This window comes from Chionomys nivalis, chromosome 25, assembly GCF_950005125.1.
Source record: "Chionomys nivalis chromosome 25, mChiNiv1.1, whole genome shotgun sequence".
NCBI lineage: Eukaryota > Metazoa > Chordata > Mammalia > Rodentia > Cricetidae > Chionomys > Chionomys nivalis.
Window position 1 is genome coordinate 33,745,211 of NC_080110.1, and position 20,742 is coordinate 33,765,952.

At 44.8% G+C, this 20,742-nt stretch overlaps 1 protein-coding gene across 1 annotated transcript in view; it reads right to left on the reverse strand.

The window, feature by feature from the left end:
* Positions 1–20,742, reverse strand: part of Ppm1h (protein phosphatase, Mg2+/Mn2+ dependent 1H) — a 260,866-nt gene that overhangs the window by 25,537 nt on the left and 214,587 nt on the right. The window contains exons 7-8 of the mRNA XM_057757710.1: positions 15,969–16,032; positions 11,832–11,939 (exon numbers count right to left, since the gene is read on the reverse strand). Coding sequence (XP_057613693.1) covers positions 11,832–11,939; positions 15,969–16,032 — 172 coding nt within the window. The remainder of the gene's footprint in view (positions 1–11,831; positions 11,940–15,968; positions 16,033–20,742) is intronic.

The following is a 20,742-nucleotide window of genomic DNA, read 5'->3' on the forward strand; positions in this document are numbered from 1 at the left end:
ATGTCTCTCTCCTATACTCAAGAAGCACATTCAATGCATGGTAAGGGGAATGAGTTGGAGGGCAAGCAGAGTCTTGGCAATATACCCCGGATGAAGCAAAGTGCTGACAGCTCACAGGGCTCCAGATTTCCAGCATTTAGAGATGGTAACATCATCAGTGACACCCACTTGACTCAGGGGCTTGTGACTCTTTAATACAGTTCCTCCATTTAGTGCTCGGCTGCAGACTGCTGTTTCAGCATTTCTGTGCTACGTGCCCCCTCTTTGTCCTATTACTGATATTTTTGGGGGCACGCTGAGCGATCACCATACAGCAAGCTGACTTAGGTGTCCTGAACTGATTTAAGAGAAGAACCCATCCATTTTCCCAGTTGTTTGAGCTTCACTGCTTCTCCTTCTCTGGGATACCTTTATAGCTTTTGTGCTAGGATCAAAGGTGTGAGCCACCATGCCCAGGCAACCTTCACAGCTTTTATGTCTTTATTATCTCGGCAAATTTGTCACGCCTCCCCCCCCCCCATGGATTCCACAGTGTGGGAAAGGACAAGCTCCCGCAGCTCTGTGTGGCTTCAAGAGGGCAAGAGGCTCAAGCTACGGTGTCTCACAAGTCTTTGGGACTTTATTTGAGATGGGTCTCCTGTAGCCCAGGCTGGCCTTGAACTCACCATGTAGCTGAAGATGACTTTGAGCTCCTGATATTCCCGCCTTAACCTCATGATCACAGGTATGCACCACCACGCATGGCTTTGCATAGCATTACCATGACGAGGACTGAACCAGTGTGCAAGCTAGGCTAGCCCTGCCCCAAGTGAGCTAGACAGCCCCAAGATCATTTCTTTTTTAGACGGAAAAACAATCAAGGAAAATGAAATTATGTTTGCTGTGCTCTTTACACAAAGCTGTTATGAAGGTCATGGGGTGGGGACGGGGACTGGTGCCTTCATGGCTCTGGTCTCAAAGTGGCAACACGAAGAAGAGGCTTCTGGGTGGGAACAAAGGGATGAGAGCATGCTCTGGGAACCTGGTGTTCAATTCTAAAAGTCTCATTTACAATAACAGTGATTAGGACTCCCAGTAGCGCCATTGCCAGGAGAGCCAGAGGTAGTTCACAAGATAAAGACCACCAAGGGGCAGTGGGAAATAAAAGTCTCATCCTAGCCAATCCAAAACCCGAGCTTATACGGTGCTTGTACGAGAAACACGCCAGCCTTTTTCTCATAGTCCTGTGAATCAAATAGATTGTCTAAGCCTGACAGCTACCAGGATGACATCCAAACTCTCCACTGAGACTCAACGAGCACTACACATCATGAAGCCAATGTGGTGACTGAATGGGGTTCAGACCCATTTCTCCCTCAGCCAAAACCAACTTTACTCTTTTACAAGTCTAAGAAGTAGTGTTGGAAATCCTGAATGCGGGGGAACTGAGTCCCCAGACTGAGGGAGGAGACGCTGAACACTGCTGGTCTGTCATGTGGGGAGAAATGGCAGGGCCAATGCCTGAAGGTGACAGAGAACAGGGGTGCTCGGAGAGATTTTACTAATTTGGTTTGACTGCAGGATGGGATTTCTGCTGGGCTTGCCTTCTCAGCCTCCAGGGTCTCCCTTTCTGAAATGGAAGGTTGGGTCGAAGTGGCTGCTGGGAGTTTTCAGAGCTCTGGCAATTTTTAACATTCATCACAGGATGATTTAAACCTTGATGTGACCAGCCATGTGATTTCAGGGCATTGGCTGAAAATGAATCCAGTGACACTAAGCATCACAAATATGTTGGCTGCTCAAACGACCCAATGGAGCTGGCTGTTTGTTTTGGCTGTGGGTAGTTTCATATTTGAAACACATACACCACAGATATTCTTGAGGCTTTTCATGTTTTTTTTTTTTTTCTCTCTCTCTAAAGTCCCACAGACAAAATAAAAATCTGGCTTTTTGAGAGTATACTTAACAGACTCCAAAGCTTCAAAATCAGCTGAAATATTTGACAGTGTTAATACAGTCTGAAGTTACGGTCAAGGCCTGAACATATGGCTTCCATTTCCTCCACACACAGCCTGGCATCTCATAACGAGATAAACTATAGGAAGAAACCCCATGTATGGACTCAGACCCAGCCACACGACACCTCTTTTCCTGAGCCTCCAACAGCTTTCATCATTAGGTGAAACCCTTGTTCAATGAGTTAGACAAGAAATGGGATAGAACCTAAAGCGGTCCTCATCTGGGCTCATCTTCACTAACATGGGCCCAGAGGAACACCAGTCTATGGGCATCTGGATGCTGCTTAGACAGGATGGATCATTACAGTCAGTTCAGGATATGAGGCTGTCAATATGAGTGACCAGCTTGCATGCAAGAGGTTTCTTTGTGTGTATATTATTTTCAGCTTAAATGTTAATCGTGCCTCCTCCCCCCCAACCTCCAAACTGATCTGGCTGAAGGGACAGTACTATGGCAACCTGATGTATAAACAATGAAATGATTGTGAGTCTTGATTCCTATCACTGCTACTCCCAGTTAATGGGATTAAAAGAGCCACAGTGGGTTCAGTGTCAAGCGGCTCTTCATAAAGGTAGGTTTTCAGAGGCCTCAAGTGAGCAAGACACCACGTGCACAAGTCACCGTGCGTGTGGCCTTAGGAGAGCACAACCACCGGTGGCGAACAACGGTGGGACTCTTGTTACGCAGCAAAATAAATCCTATTGACTACAGAGCAAGAAACCAAGGTCTCGCCTAGTGGTCATGGCGCACGCCTTAAATCCCAGCATTTGGCAAGTGGATGACTGAGTTCGAGGCCAGCCTGGTCTGTAGAGTGAGTTCCAAAACAAGCCAGGGCTACACAGGGAAATCCTGCCTTGAAAAACGAAAAACCAAACCAAACAAACAAATAAAAAACCAAACCAAAACGAAATAAACCGAGGTTTCTGCAGATTCTTGGAGAAATGGAAGATCCTGTAAGTCAAAAGAATGACTCACACCATCTAGAACTGGAGTATGGATATGTTAATACACCAAGCCCATCCTGGGATCATAAAACCAAGGTTTCTAAAACACTGTCCAGAATGGCATGGGATGGTGCATCTCTGAATTCTCTACAAAGAGCCAGGTGTGCTGACTCATGCCTATAATCCTCAGTTTGTGATGGTGAGGCAGAAGGATGGATAGGAGTTTGGGGCCAGTCTAGGCTACGTAGTGATCTCTAGGTTAACAGGGGCACAGAGTGAGACCTCTGGAAAAAAATCTAAAAGATGGAAATTCCTCGTCCCGCCTAGACGTAATGCGATAGTTCTCAAGCTGTGGGTCGCAATCCTGGAACCAAATGAGGACGCCCTGAAAGGTCTGGCAACAATAGAGGGTTTGCGAAAGCTCAACAATCCGAATTTAATCCAAAATCTGGTCTGTAATTAATTAATCTGAATCGCTTTGCAGAGCCCCCACCCCCTGCTGTATCCTGCGACTCTATCGCAGCCTTGGTTCTGAACATACAACATACAATATGTGCTCTTATACTGTATATACTATCATACCGCGCATGCCAGCCAAGATGCCCGAAACACAGCAACTCAGATTAGAGACTATTGTAGGCTATGAATTTCAGGGTTTGTGTTAACTGTACATATGAAGATTCCTGCCCATATAGAAATGATGGTTTAATGATAGAGAACAAAATTTTCAATATTTTTGTGCTATCATTCCTCAGCATGTAACTGTCAAACTAGTATATCTTTGGATTGTATTGTGATGTAATATTTGACTATAAAAACTGATGTTTGAATTACTGACTAAAACTTTATAAAAAAACTGTTATAAATATTTCAGTTTGGGAGGAAGGCAGAACTTCTAACAATTTCTGAAGCTGCTCTAAATTTACTTCTGCTATTTTCTTTACTACATATTTATGTGAAGTAGTGTGTTCTCAAGACTCTAAGATCAAAATATTGATCAAGTCTGAAAAATGCTGAAGATACCACATGCTCTGTAGTGTCAAAAATTTCTGTGTGTGTTTGATGTGTGCAATGTATATGTCCTATGATGTATGTGTCACATGGTATATGTGTCATATGAATGCAGGAACATGCAGGCCATGATGTGTACATGTAGGTTAAAGGACATCTTGGGTGTTTAGTCCTCAAGTTCTATTTTGTTTTATGCCATCAAAAAAAACCAAAATAAAACAAAACAAAAGAAAAAGAAACAAAGAGAAAAAATAAAAGTATCCATGAGTGCTTTGTTTTCCTTTTGAACACAAGGAATCCACTCCTCCTGAGATCTAACAGCTACACAATTCTGGAAATTCTCACTCTCATTGAAAGAAATTAAACTAATTAGAACTACTAACTCCAATATTCAAATGTTCATTAAGATATATATATACATATATATATATAAGGTATATATATATGTACTGAGAAAAACACTTCCAGTCCGACTCTCCATAGCAATGGTGCTCAACCTTCCTAAGGCTGCAACCCTTTAATATAGTTCCGCATGTTGTAGCGACCCCCAAAGTTAAAATTATATTTATTGCTACTTCATAGATGCAATTTTGATACTGTTATGAATTATAAGGCAAATATTTTTGGAGATAGAGGCTTATCGAAGGGGTTGCGACCCACAGGTTGAGAACCACTGCTCTATATGGTTAAGATCAGATACTGAACTACCTGGAATTTTGTCATTGGTCTCTGTTTGTCCACACGCTACACTCATCATCTCTGATCCTGTTTCTCAACAGGTAAATAGTAAGAAAGTTATCCCTTGGTGGGGCTAGGACAGTTCTAGAACTGTCTACGAGGTCAGCTCAATCCAGGCTGGAGGGAAGGAAGAAACCCACTGTCTACTTTCAGGGCTGCCCATGAGTCCCAATCTAAATCTATACTACTTAGGAAGTTATTTTGATTGTAGACTTTTATGTTTATTTTAAAACTTGGTAGCCAGCTGGTGGTGGCGCACACCTTTAATGCCAGCACTTGGGAAGCAGAGACAGGCAGATCTCTGTGAGTTCGAGGCCAGCCTGGTCTGCAGAGTGAGTTCCAGGACAGGCTCCAAAGCCACAGAGGAAAATAAACAAAAGGTTCAGAAAACTCAGAAGGAAAAAGGAGGAGAGCATTTTTCTTTTTTTTTTTTTCAGGCTAGAAGTGAAGTGTTTTGTGTGTGTGTCGGGGGACACGGTAGTAGGCATTACACCAGGGCCTGATACATGCTAACCACATGCCAGTCTTTGAAACCACGGGAAGGCAGGATGGTCTCTTTAACCAATGAGCCATACCATCATCCCTGTGCTTAATAAAATAAAATGAAAATCACTTTTCTGTTATACTCTGTAAATTGAATTTAGCATCGGGTGAGTTCTTGTTACATTACAGGGAAAAAAAAAAACCCTGCAGATTCGACTCCTTTAGTTTTTACATTCTCACCCCAAGTTCCTTCCTCATGGTCACAGTACCTGGCCTACAGGAACTGCCCGGTCTGCAGCTCCTTGCTCCATCCATGCAGCTAGCTGAGCCACACTCCTTGCTGCTTCAAGTCCAGTTCAGGGAGCTCTGTAGTAGTCCGCCTCACTAGGCTAACAGTGCTTCCGCTAGCTAACCTCTGAGACACAGCGACTCTCCAAGACCTCCTTCTTGCCCTCCTCACTCCCACTGTTCTGCCATTTCCCCTCCTTTATCTGAACTCCTATCCCTTAAGAAGCAAGTGACAAGGTTTATGGCTAGTTATCTGTCAGTCTCACCTCTACATGGCTCCAAATTCTGATTCCTAGGAGACACATTCCCATGGCTTGCCTGCCTGCCTGCCTTCCTTCCTTCCTTCCTTCCTTCCTTCCTTCCTTCCTTCCTTCCTTCCTTCCTCCCTCCCTCCCTCCCTCCCTCCCTCCCTCCCTCCCTCCCTTCCTCTCTTTCTTTCTTTCTATCTTTCTTTCTTTTTTTATTTTTGAGACTGGGTCTCTGTCTATATAGCCTTGCCCTGATGTCTGCAATTTGTACTTAGATGAGGTTGGCTTCCAACTCACATCCACCTATCTTTGCCTCCTGAGTACTGGAATTATGGTGTGTGCTACCATACACAGTATGCATTAAAAATACATTTTCCCCTCTTTGTCATTTGAAGATAACCACCCCTTTAGAAGACTTGAAGACATCATGGTATACGGAGTACAATCTCTGGATTGTACTCATGCAATCATACATAGTAAGCTTCCCTTGCCATGTCAAGGTACCCCTTCTCATGGTAGCCCAGAATTATTTCCTTATAAACTAGATTGCAGAAGAATGAACTAGAAAGACATGCTTCCCTTAAATGGGAATTGTAACGTGGAGCACAAAACATCACCGAGAATCAGAAGATGACAGATGTTAAGATGTACATGGAAGGACATGAGTATTCGTCCTGCTTGCATGGGAAACACCAGGACTCCCAAACACATTCCCTTTCAATAGGAAAGTGGTCACTGGAAGTGCCTCCGTGTGAAAAGAGCCTTCTAGAAGCCAGCAGGGAGGAAGGGGAGAGCATTACTGGTCATTATTAACCACACCAGACCTCCTGCCCTCGATTTCACTCACACTCTTATTTGTTCCTCCCCATAATCCACCAGGCCAGGCCATGCCAGACTCGGGATGATGGGAAAACAGCTGGGGTCCTGCTGGCGATTGGGGCAGATCTCAGACTCGGGCTCTTTGTCCTTTATGAAAGGCTTGTTTTAAATAAGGAAAGGAATATTATCTAGATAAAAAAAAAATCCCAGGAACGAGCTCAACAAGAGACTTGGAGTTATAAAAAACAGCTGACAGACTCCTAAAAGCCAGAGAGGAGAAACGAAGCGGAGAGAAAATGAGGCTCCTTGTGGTTCTGTCTGGCTGGGCTGGAAGACAGGACTGTGGAGTGGGGGAGGGAGTTGGCTCTGCAGAAGAGCCCCCAGACAGAAAAGGGCCTTATTCTTCCAAGAGCCCAAACTAGGGCACAGTCTTGGAGCGGAGGCCGGAAAAGAAGGGAGAAATTAGGAATCCTAGCTCTCCAGTGGGCCTGTCTCAGGCCCAAAGGGGTGGGGAGCGCAGAACATCTGGGAGTCGAGGCCCTAGGCTTGTGCCAAGCTAGTCTGAGTAACAGGACACACTGTGTGTGCTTGGCTGGAGGTGGAGACCCGTAGGCAGAGGGGACAAAGCGGAGGGCCTGGGCACTAGTGCCCGAGAGACTGAATAAGTCCTCTCCGTTCTGTTTTGCCCTCTTCAGGATCCTAGGGCACTGTTGAGCCGTAAGCTTCCTAATTAGGCAAGAGGCAGACCTGGCTGGAGGGAGTTGGGGGAAGGGCTATAGCCTATTGAGTCACACAAAGCAAGCCAGGTGCTGTGGACCAGAGGGTAAGAAGGCTCCCACCCTCCCCTGGAGCCTGCTGCAAGCAGGCCCCTGCTCCTTTGGCAGGGCCTCTTGTGGAATTCAGGTCTTAGCCAGAAATCTCCGCTTTAGACCCCAGAAGGTCTGAGGGAGGCTCAGGAAACCTGGCGGCCGCTCTTCAGGTTTGGCAAACTCAAGATTTTTCCTGCGCCTTGTGTTCAGCAAAACTGAAAATATGTTTGGCCAGAAAGAAACCCTTCCCTAATTTTTAAACCCTGGTGCATCTTTTACATAAATTTGATCCACATGGTTTTGATTTATTTATATTTAATTCGTCAAATCAAATTAGGAGTTACAATGATGAATGGAAACAATGGTAATTTCCAAGAAGGTTTTTGAGCCCTTTTTCTTAGAATCAAATCACATTTCTTCACCCTCCCCCTGTCCCCCAAGCCCCAGTCCTTAAAACTACCAGACTGAACTGGATTTGGAATTTAGAAGCCAAATGGTAAATAAAGAACCATGCTCAGCAGAGTCAAAGCATAGCAGGGAAATATTCCGAGGGAGTCACAGAGAGTGCGGGGGGGGGGGGGGGGAGGGAGGGGGGGTGCCTGTGTATGGAGGGGGAGGTAATGAACATGGGGCGGGAGTCTGTGCTTCTTCAATAGATGACTTAAATAAATTAACCTGCCTTTCTGGGACCGCAGCAGAAGCTGTTGAGCCATTTCTCTCTTGGGTACGATTTTAGCACCAGCCCCTTGAGTGAAGGGTTTTAACCTTAAGGAACGCAGGTGGGGGCGGGTGGACCGGCATAGACTGCCTTCTTTTTCTGTTCTAACCTCCACAGTAGTCAATTCAACTGCCCCTCTCCTGGTGGTACCCTTCCCCCCATCTCCTGACTCTGGCTAAGGCCCCTCCATCTGGAAACATTTAAAATGTGTATAACAAATGTAATCTTGCGCAAGAGATCTTGGTATATATACACCACATATCCATTAAGCTAAATTGTCGGCACGCAATCGTATTTTACATAGTTCCGTCTGGCCTGGTTTACATACACACAGCGAGCATCACTGTTGTTCCCAATTCCCTATCCTATTACACCAGCATCTTCACCTTTAGCGGAGGTCAACAGTGTTTCTCTGAGAAACTCTAGCCACTGAGGTAATAAGACCGGCCAAGGATTCGTGTTTCAAGACAGAGGGGTCCTCCGCAAGCCCTAGAACCAGTACATGGTACGTCACTCTGACCCTAGCCGTAGACATTTTTTTAACTCTGGTCTTATTGCCATGACACTAATTAGATATGGGTTGTAACTGCCCCTTTGCTACATGACAGTTATACAACTTGGGGCGGTATTTTATTTTCTGAGTTCCAATGTTCCAATGTATGGCATGGGTACAATAATTGTTTATCCCCCTAGTCTCTTAGGAACGAGATGTTACCTGTAAAATCCTAGGTATGTTAGATGGGACATGGGGAGACAGTCTAAAAGTACAACATCTCAGTTAAACATGAGAGACATGTCTCTGACACCTAGTCTGAGCACAATGGCCACGGCCAACAATCAGTCCGGCAGATTCCCATCCTGGAAGGCCTTTGCATAGTCGGTGTTTCCTAAGGCTGACAGCAGCAATATGGCTTAATGCTCTAAAGTCTAACTGCACAGCGACTGTCTTTCAAACCACGCTGAGCAACTCTCCCCTTCCGTAAAGAAGGATCTCTAAGTGTGCATGGGGGGGGACCTGAGAAAGAAGTTTTAAGGCTGCTGGAAAGAGCAAAACACTTAATTAGTGTTTCCTGAGATCCCCAGGGAGGCTTCTGTTAAGGGTACAAAGGTGAGGGTGCCGGTTCACATGTTGGATGAATGCCTTTCCCCCAAGGGGGAAAGTACAGTTTTATGAGCCCAGTTATAAACCCTGTGCTCAGTGGAGTTCAAAGGAAACAGAGTTCAGGGTTCAGGATTTATTACTTTCCTCTGGTGAGAAGCAGCTTTGGCAGTAATTCCCTGGTCCTGATGTTGGCCAGCCTGGAGGGATTAGGAGCTCCAGGGGACTTTGGACACTCTGTCCATCTGTGGTCCTTACTATGTAGAACCGCTTCAGGAGCTCAGTAAGAAAACACCGGTGGGCTCTGGATGTGGGCTACCGTTTCCACTAAGTCAACTTCATGGATAACTCCAGGGTCTATCGGGAAATATGTCAGAAACATGGTTTCTGACATGCCCAGTGTTTGAGCCTAGAAATTTTCCTGCCAGCTCTATCTCTGACACTCTCAAAAGGAACTGTCCCTGTGTAGAGTTCTTTTGGGGAACCGGGCCTGAACGGCTGTCTCTGTCCATGAAGGATACTGGAAGGGGCATATGGTCTGAAGGGCAAACAGCTAGCCTGGAAGTCACTTGTAGCCTTTTATTAAAGGGGAGCTGGGCCCATCAAAACTCTTCTCTACAATGTAGATATGTGGGGGTGGTGGAGCTGGGTTGCTTGGGACACATGGAACATGGCTGACGAACTGAACAGCAGAACTTCTCTCACAGGCTTTTGCTGAGGCAGTTCCTGCAGGGCTGTTCATTCCAGGTCCACTCTTACAAAGCCTGGTTATTTAAATATTCATTTTGAAAACACCAGAAGTGCGTCTTCTGATATAAGTAAACACCTCCTTTTTGGGTTATTCTGAGTGAATTTATGTTTCCCACAATCAAAATGACCTATATTAGAATAGTACCTACTGAGTGGGGTAGAACATCACACCTACAGTTAGCTGGTTGGGAGGCCACGACAGGAGGATCCTGAGCTTGAAGTCAGCCTGGGCAATACAACAAGACCCTGCTCAAATTCCCTTCCCCAGCACACACTAAGCTGGTGTGTGTGTGTGTGTGTGTGTGTGTGTGCATGCGCACATGTGGTGTGTATATCTCAGTAACAGAACAGGCAATGAGCTTCCACGTCCAATATACAGCTTTCCCCTAATCCCAGCACCTACTCTGGAGCAGACCATGCAGATGGAACAATGGTCATATATTCTGGACATTCCCAGTATAACATGGGGCTTTAATAGCTCATTTTTTACAGTCTGGCAAACAATGCTGGTTTCTGACTTGCTTGTCTCTACCACAGAAATTGGGAACTAAAGTTCTCCTTCTCCCAACCTCCTCTGCAGCTAGGAGAGTGACATGGTTTTAATCATTGAGACTTAAGTGAGCACAGGTAGGGAGAGAGCCCGTTCCCACACTTTTCACAAAAGCTTTTTGCTTTTGGGTGCAGGGGATACCCATGATGTCCTGCCCCTAGCTGAAGAACTACTGGAAGCTAGTGGCTGCTGGAGGAGGGAAGTCATTTTGCTTTAGGGGTTATGGTCCCCAGTATGCTCTTCATTCTAGTGAACAACCCGACACCTATGGACATCTGGGCAGCACTAACTGGACTCAGTGGGCTATTAAAAAAAAGGAAAGAAGCTGGGCAGTGGTGGTGCATGCTTTTAATCCGGACACTTTAACACGGAAACAAAATCCTTTCTCAGCAATACACCATGAAAGCCATCATAGAACCTCGTAACATTTCAAGAATTGTAGAAAGTAGTTTAGGATTTTATAAAAAAAAAATAGACAAAATTAAAAATGTATTTTTCACTGAACTTCAAATGACACTGGAAAGACACAAGCTCTCTGGTTATGGATGAATAGCTGAGCTACAAGGTACCGAGCAAAAATATTTCAGAAAGTACTGCCCTGTGCACATGAAGAGTTGACTAAGACAAGACTTCCATCTGAGGGACAGAAATCAGGATGTCCCTTTAGACCAGTGGTTCTCAACCTTCCTAATGCTGAAACCCTTTAATACAGTTCCTCATACTGTGGTGATCCCCAACCATAAAACTATTTTCATTGCTATTCCATAACTGTAATTTTGCTATTATGAATCATAATAGAAGTATTTTTGGAGACAGAGGTTTGACAAAAGGGTCACGACCTACAGGTTGAGAACTGCTGCCTTTGGAGGTACATCTGATCTAAACCACAGAGCGAATTGGATGCTGTGGGTGGAATCAGGGCATTCCTGGCAAGACTAGATATAAAATAAACAAGCGTGAGAAATTGAAGGTCATACATGGGAACTGAGTTCATCTGGTTTGGGCAGGGAAACAAATAACTGATTAGAAAGTGAGATCGAATGACAGGACTGGGATGTCAATTGGAGTTGTGTTGTGCTCCAAGCCATGGGGGGCCAGGGAAGAATGCTGAGACATGAACATGTCTTTGGGAATAGTCACTTTATAGCAGTGTGGGGGAGGAACTGAAGGAGGGGGCATGGAGGCAACATGGCTCACTAAGCAAGAGATGGCGAGGGTATGAATCCAGGTAGTCGAAGTGAGACCAGGGTGACATGAGAGACATTGGTACATCTAAGCCCCGCTGGCTGTTGTTTGGATGTGGGGTGTTGGTCAGGGAAGGCATAAAGCACAAATATTTTACTGTACAAAATATAAACAAAAATTTCACATGGTACCTCTGGTGCTGAAGACAGGAATGGTTTTATGTAGATGTTGGAGTCATGAACCTTCAGGTCATGGTCCCCAAGTCCCCTGGTCACTCCAATAGTTGCCATTACCCGGGCCTAGGAGTATAAGCAGAGAGTTACCAGAAATACACACAGTGACAGCATCCTGTCCCAAGTGCTCTTATACCAAGTCTATGCCATTGGTACAGATGGTTGGTATAGACTGCTCATCCCAACTGTGATGTGTAGGATCATCAAAGTCACTGCTGGGTCTTATGCTTTAGTAGGTTGCTCTGCTGCAGGTCCTCCATTTCCTTCTGTAGAGTCTGGAGTGAAGGGGCTGGAAAATAAACTAACTGTAATGCACGCATAACCTACAGCTGCTGAAATCAGTTCATACTAAATCAAGAGTATCCATCCATCCATCCATCCATCCATCCATCCATCCATCCATCCAAACATGCCCCCTCTACAAGTATTTGCTGGACAGCAGCTACATCCTTAGCAATATCAGAGACAATAACAAAAGGTGAAGCAAGCCAGGGGCAGCTTCTGTCTTTGCGAATTTCAACTAGTAAGTTTTATGGCCAGAGGAAATAAATCTCTAGTGACTCCATGATCTACCTCAATATTTCTACAAATCCTTCCAGGTGAAAGGAACAAAACACCCAGACTGCTAGGCTGTAGCCTCATGCTTTCTTAAACTTGTTTATAATGGCTTATGGAATTGACATATTGTGTTAATATCTACACAGTCACCTTAAATATCTCCTAAAGCACCTACTATGTGCACACACCGTGTGGAAGGGACAGGCCTCATCTTGGTAAAGGAGGCAAGAGGTAAGTATCTAGCAAATATATAGAATGTGCTTAAGTTCTGGAAGGCACACAAACAAAGGGATATGTGAATTTAGAGGAAATACAAATTCTACTGATAAGCTCCCATGGTGGAGGCAACACTATGTGGTGCCAAAAGATACAGTATCAGACAGACAGATGTGGAGCAATAGATTGCCTGTCAGACTGAGCGACATGCAGCCTAATGTATTAACATTAAGTCTCCAATAATAGAGCCCATGTAGTGCTGCAGTTCTAAGATGTGAACTGGGATTTTCCTCTATTACTTGAGTAGTAACTACCACATAGAGCCAAGGATGAAGGAAATCCAAGAAGGAACACTAAGTTTCAGGGCAGGTGAAGAGGCACTTGCCACCAAGTGACAAACCTAAATTTGATCACTGGAACTCATGTGGTGGAGGGAAAAACTGCAAGTTGTTTTCTGACCTTTAACACATGACCTGTGGCTCTTAAATAAATAAATATAAAACAAAATAAAACAAAAACAATGAGAAAGAAAGAAAGGAAAGAGAAGGAAAAAAGGAAAGAAAGAAGGAAGACACACCATAATCCAACATAGTTTCTTCACTCGTTTCTCTGAAGCACTGTGGATTGGTGGTAGTCTCAAGTCAGAAGGTACACATGGCTTACAATACTGTAGAAATGAGACTAAGCTACTTATGGGAGCTGGGCTTGAAACAGGATGTTGCACCAAGGCTCAGGATGGCCCTCAACTCACTGCAATCCTCTTGCTTTAGTCCTGACCCACCATGCCGTGTGTGTGTGTGTGTGTGTGTGTGTGTAAGCAGTGTGCATGTGTACCACAGGAATATGTGACAGTCAGAAAACAACTTTTAGGAGTTAGTTCTTTCCTTTCACCATGTGTGCTCCAGGCTTTGTGGCAAGTGTCTTTATCCACAGAGCCACCTTGCTGACCCCATGACACATTTAAGGTCCAGATTCAAAGGGTATATAGGCTAGATGGGTCTCATTCCAGTTAAAGGAGTATTCAGCTTGACATTGGCACATTCTGCATCTCTCTTTCCTGGCCCTTCTGCCTTCTCCCTGCAACAGTAGCTTCTCCGGATGGAAAAAACCACGTGCCCGTGTTTGGAACAAAGAATGTAAATGCTGTTGGAAGTGACTGAACTTGCTTTACACCTTTACAGGTGTTACCCACCAGGCTACTTAGAAGACTTTCTGGAAATAAAATGTAGCAGGTGTGAAAATACCCTGCCATGCCTGAGTAGGAGTTTGTAAAGAGGAAAAAAACAAAAACAAAAACAAGAACAAGAAATCCTACCGGATTCCAAGAAACCAAGGAGAACTGAGACAGGGATGGTGTGTCCACTTTTCTCTAGGGTGGAATAGAGACGTGTATGGTAGCTTTCCACAGAGCAACAGGCTACGATGTAGCAGTCCACAAAACAACAGGCTACAAAGTAGCAATCCACAGCACAGCAGACTACAATGTAGCTTTCCACAGTGTTAACAGGCTACGATGTAGCTTTCTAGTGTCAACAGGTTACAATGTAACTTTCCACAGTGTTAACAGACTACAATGTAGCTTTCCACAGTGTTATCAGGCTACAATGTAGCTTTCTATAGTGTTAACAGGCTACATTGTGGCTTTCCACAGTGTTAACAGGCTACAATGTAGCATTCCACAGTGTTAGGCTACAATGTAGCATTCCACAGTGTTAACAGGCTACAATGTAGCTTTCTAGTATCAACAGGTTACCATGTAGCTTTCCACAGTGTAACAGGCTACAATGTGGCTTTCCACAGTGCTACACAGAGTTTCTACAAAGGCAGAACTCACCCACCACTTCTCACAAGACAGCTCTTCTTCTTGAGCCCATTGAGAGGCTTTGGGACATTTTGGTGAATCAAACATTTCATTTAACCAAAATATTTAAATCTCATCATTGAAGTCATACTTACCTGAACAAGACCAAGCCCGCTAAAATCCCAGCATAGGTGGGGGAAGTGCTCCGCATGCCTCACCCTTTAGAGAGGAGTTAATCGGCAGTTGATAACTGCTAGGGAAGGGAGAATCACTCTTTTTTGAGGGTGTGGTCAATGGTAGGTTTCCTATGCTCCAGGGGAGGCCTTGCATCATGAACTTAAGGGCAGCACTAACTAGATATTATAACAAAAAACAAAACAAAAAAAGACAAGTGGAAAATGCTGGAAAGGATATGGAGAGGAGAAATGAAGTGATGGATATCGTGTTTTATTGTAGACATGTATGAAATTCTTAAAAAGAAAAATTATTTTTGAAAAAAAAACAACAAAAATCTCCACGCTGATAGCCTTCTAAGAGAGACAGCAGTCCACTTTCCTGTTCAGGAGAGCTCGTGGAACCTAAGCGAAGAGCTTCCTCAGTACTGACACATGTAACTAGGCCAGGGACTGGGAGGGACAGTCTGGACCATGCTAGAGACCTTGCTTTGATATTCTTGTGAGTCATTATTTTCTGAGTAAATACTATCTCATACTCATAGACAATTCGCTTGAAGACTCATCTTCTTGTGACCACACTGCCTACTTCTAATTGAAACTCTTAGCTCTGAATGGAAGTAAGTTGGGTTCAGAGGAAGTGTGTAGTCTGGTCTGGGCTCAGAGCTTAGTCATCTCAGCATGGGCACCCGAACTTCCTCCGCATCTGCTCACACATCTCATGTCTACAGTCTTCTTGGGGTGCAACCATGTCATTCAGTGTTTGCTTTTGATGGGGGTGCTGGCACTCAGTGATGGCTCTGTTATCGCAGTCTGGGCTCTTGGTCCTGTGGTGTAACTCCAATGACACTTTGGAATCCTTTTGTTGGGGCAAGTAGAAAAGCCAACTTACAAAATCTGAACGTCAGTGATGGGATGAAAGGATACTAGCTAAGAGTTCCACACTGGGGCTGTCCTCTGCTGGCTGTGTGGTTCTGCTTGGGCGCTTTTAATCTGGCAGCCTGTGTACTGAGTAGAGGTAACATAGCCAACTTGACCTGCCTCTGAGCATCTGTCAGTTATGAGACAGGGTGGTGTGCGTGGAAGTGACTGTGTTTAAACCACAGAGTGACTCAGATGGGTAGGAAGGGGATGCTAGATTCAAAAAATTGGCTGCCCACCCAACCTCTCAGATTCTGCTACTGTCTGGACCCTCAAGGTAGGTGACCTGAAGAATGATGGATGTGATGCTAAAGTTGTCATGGCAATAAAATCCCAAACCACTGAGTGACGCACACAAATGGCCACAGGCTCAGAGTACACGGGGCTCCAGACACCCCTCTCATTCCAGGACGAGCGCGAGCCTACCTTCTTGCCTTCTCCATATATAAGAGGAAACTTCAAGTCGTCATCCTCAATGGTTTTGTATGCCCTGGAGGAGGATAAACAGCATTTTAAAAATAGGTTTGCACTCAATTAATGACCCTCTGCCCTGACACGGAACCTCATTTTCCTAGTGGTTCCATCCATGTACTGCATTGTCTGCCTCTTTGTTTATAGTTTATATAGTCATTCTCCATACAGAAGTGTGTGTGTGTGTGTGTGTGTGTGTGTACTCTGACAAGCCAGGAACTATTAAGTCTTTGTATTCTTAAAGAGGGAGAAAACTACTTATCATTAGTGAGAAGGGGAGACAGAGTTCTGTTCTTAGAGCCTTTGTGATAATGAAGTGGTCCAACAGCCGCTGGACTCTTCCTGCAGCCTGAAACCGTGATAAACAGCAGTGCTCAGGGGGTAAATGGAGTGTGCACACCCTCCGAGAGCCAGTTCTCACCTTCAGGGGATGTTTACATCAAACATCCTCTATTGGGATGACTAGGGACGGATGATACAGCACCCGTTTGACCTCTGGATGAGAGTCAAGGTTGGCAGAAAATTGCTTCACAATAGCTTTCAGAGGGCCATTCGCCACACAGAAAACTACTTCATACTTCATCGGTTTATGGCAGACATAGGTGTCTAGATGTCACTGCCAGCGAATGAAGCCATGTGTCCCCACATCTGCCCATAAGCAAGTTCAAAAACAAACAAGCAACCATCCTAGCCAGTTAGTAGCTATGTCCCTTGGTCAAAGCAGATCTACCTTTCTGTGTTTGCTTTCCTCATTTGTGAAGTGAGGACAATGCACAAGATACAAAGGGCTCAGCAGACAGCCTCTGCTCATTAAGGACCCAATTAAGCACAGCTATTAGTAGAATTTAGCAGATAATTAATTTTTGGTGTAATATTTCCCCTTTCTGCAAAATGGGAAGGACTACTCATTCACCACCCCAGAACGACGTGTGCTGGGGTCCTCAGGACTTCATTAAGCAAATAAGGTCAAAAAGTTATGAGGAAAAAAAAAGTACAGACAGGGTAGGGCAGGTTCGAAATGCATGGAGAAAACCCATTTATTGAATGGCCTCCCAGACCTATACTTTAGGCAGCTAGTGAGTGAGGGTGAGTCAAATGTATGGACGCTCTTGAAATGTAGAAGCATGCAGCCCAAATTCAAAGGCACTGAGAACAAGGCATGATGACCTGGGATAAAGATGCCATGTTAACTCATTCGCTGCATGCTAACCTGAAAATTAAAGGTTTTTAAAAGCATGCACCTTCAAGGTGAAAGTGTGCCCTGCGGTCCAGAGACTATCTGGACATGCCATTCTTTCCTGGGTGAGAGAATCAGTGAGGTTTTGCCATCAAATCCACCTGGGTTCAAGTTCAGCACTGCGTAAGTGGGTGTATTCCCTGGACCTCTGGACCTCAGTATCCACATCATTCAAACAAGGAGAGTCGACAATGACGTACAGAGTTCAGCATGTGCTCAGCACAGCTACACTCAGAGAACAGCAAAGCTGCTGCAGTTCCCAGCAGCTGATCCCAGAGTAACCCAGAAATTGAGTTTTCAAGGAAAAAAAAAACCCCAAACAACAAACCACAGTATTTCCTTCCGTTAAACCTATCAAATTAACACAAAGTGGAAATTAGCCACTTAGATGTTTAATATACTCACACGAACCATTTTAAACACTGAGGGACATAAGCCACTTGGGGAGGCAAATAAAGCTATTATTAGACTCTAGCCCCAGCTTAGGGATCAACTGTGCTGAGTGGCCCTCACCCTCGGCTATATAATGAACCACCTGCAAGGGCTTTAAAACATCCTGAGGCCCGGGCCACAGCACAGAGCAATTAAAGTTGATTCTCTGGGAAAGGGACATGGGCATCAGGTATTTTGTTTTTAAACCATCCAAGGAAAAAGCTACCATACAGTGATGTTGGAATCTGCTGTAGACCAAGCTCTGGTGAGTTTACACTGGAGGGAAATTAAGCAGAGAGGCCCTCATCAGTTTGATTATTGACAGGAGGGACTGGATGGCTCCAAAGAGGGAAAGGCAATGGGCTGAGAAAGGCTCTCAGATGCTGTGTGGGTGAGAGGACAGTCTTGACAGAGCAGCGATGAGGAAAGAATCAGACACAGGGATGGGCAACCTTGGGATGCCATCACAGGAGTTTGGAACTAGAGAGGAGGCAGAAGGCAGCAGATCCCAGAATCAGGGACAGGAAAACACTCCCTAGAGACTGGCTACGAGACGCAACTGGCTTGGGAAGGAAGAGAGAAAACTGTTCCAACTCCACCATAAGTTCATCCTGTCAAATCCTCTCGGGACAGAGGCCACCAGGATCACAAAATCCATGTCATGCAGCTCAGAAAGACAGACACACAACACTGCCTTTGTAGTTGCTACCCCAGGATCAAGGCAACTGCAAAATTCGACATTATACTTTAGCTTATTAATTTATCCTTAGAACAAGGAAATTAAAAGAGAAACAAGGACTAGACGGGTGGCTCAGTTGGTAGAGGGCTTGCACGAAGCCCCAAGCGCACTGTAATGCCAGCAGCTGGGAGGTGGGAGAGGGCGGATCATAAGTTCAAAGGTATAGGAAGGCCATCCTTGGACATACAGTGCATCCTCAGCCAGCCTAGGCTGCAAGAGACCCTATTTCAAAATGAATTAAAAACATAAATGAACAACCTTAGGAAAAGAAAGAGTTATTCTGTTCCCACTGGTGTTGGTTTTCAATAAAACACGAACTCTTTCTCCTCCCGTTACAAACAAGCACAATGACTGTACTGAGAGAGTGGACACCAGCACTTTCTCCCACACATTCTTCCTGGGTATCAAGCACAGCCCATTCTGTAAGGGGACGACCGTGAACCAATACAGAGTATGAAGAATACCATGAAATGAAATACTTGGGACTGGGGTGTTGCTTAATGGGAAAGCTCACAGTTGGTATGAGTGATGCCTGGGTTTGATTCTCAGTAGCGAAAACCAAACAACAATCAAAAAACCCTCAAGAATTGACAACTGGCAACCAAGTGAGAGTGTGTATAGGGCTAAGAATAAGTCCAGCAGATTTAATTTACTGGGGCAGATACTGGACTTGGTAGTTATGTATAGCTTCTAAAATCTCTCAGAGACCCCATCTTACTGATGGGGAAACGGCCAGGGAGTTACTTCCCCAAGAGCATACATTAAGTGAATAGCTCTAACCCAGGAAACACCCCAAAGTATGAGAGCAGGGCTAACCTTTGGGGACGTTTGCCTCTGGCCAATGAGTCCGACATGAGACAACTCGCAGTGGGTGGTCAGCAAATATTTGATGGGGAAAAGAGAACCTGGGCGAGTGAGGACAGAACACTTTCGGAGTGTCAAGAGAACAAATCCACTGCCTGGCAGCCAATGAAATCAACAGGGAGGAGGGCAGGCAGGTACATAGTGGAAATGACCATCTGGGTCCCCACACTTGTATCTGACCCCTGCCCACTTCGTCTATGGCTACAAGAGGCAGCTTATTCTTGTCCTTCAGAGAACAGATATACCGCAGACATCCTGGGCAGGTAAAGGCCTCCCCCTGGCTCTGACCACTTGCAATGCGCTGTCTAGTGCTATTCTCCATCATCCTTGTTCACACTACAGCAGTCACGCTCCCAGCTTGTCCACACTCCCCTCTTCTCCACCCAGGGGAGGTGATAGGACAAAGGAGGATGGTGGAATTTGAGAGTGTCAACACACCGTGGTTGTTTATAACCAAGAATGCGGCCAAAGGACTAATTCCTTCATTCCAGATCCTAAGATTTGGAAAATTCTGTTAAATGAATAGAGAAAATTCAAAATCAGATTATTCACTGGCTTTATAATAGCATAACTGATGAAGGATTCTAGTTAAGCAATCACTTGTTCTAAGGCAGCACACTGAAAAGCATATGAAAGACTCTTAGATCACTCTTCCATTGGGTCAACTGTTTTGTGAAATTTGTGAGATGCGAAATGAATGCAAGGTTTATAAGGGGTTACTGTATACATTCTTGGCTTTTCCTGCTTTAGAGACATTACCCTCAGATAAACTATTTATTCATTTTAAGTAATAGTTTCAGGCCAGCCATTGTGGCAAACACCTTTAATTCCAGCAATCAGGAGGCAAAGGTGGAAAGAGCTTTGTCTACTCAAGGCCAGCCTAGTCTACATATTGAGTTCAGAGCTACACAGAGAGATACTGTCACAAACCAAACAATGTTTCCTGTCTGAGGGCTCTGAAGACACCTGGAATGAACTGTCTCAGTGCCCCCTTCCTTAGTTCTCTGAACTATGTCTCACAGGACCTTGGGAACATCCATCACCACTCATGCTACCATGTACTCAACACATCTGTGGGCTGTCTGGCCTGTCAGTGTCCTCAAGATTGGTGCTTATCTTAAGTGAAAGCTCTTGAGGTGTGGTCTAATTAAGAATGAAGTTATTCTTTTGATTTGGACTTCGTTCTTTAGAGATCAATGAAACTTATTTGCACTGCACACATGCACACGCATGTCTGTGTATAAGGGGTTTTATGGTCACAGGTTGAGACGGTAAGGGAAAATAAACAACAACCTCTAGCCCACAACCAAACAAGACAGATCCCAGTCCACAAGAGAAAGATCTAGAAAGGTTTCCTTGGACACATCTCCTCTAGTTTTTGGGGGCACACTGGTTAGTTTACTTTGAATAAAGGACTCCATTGCCCTTATTAATTTTACCTTGCTAACTTTAATCTA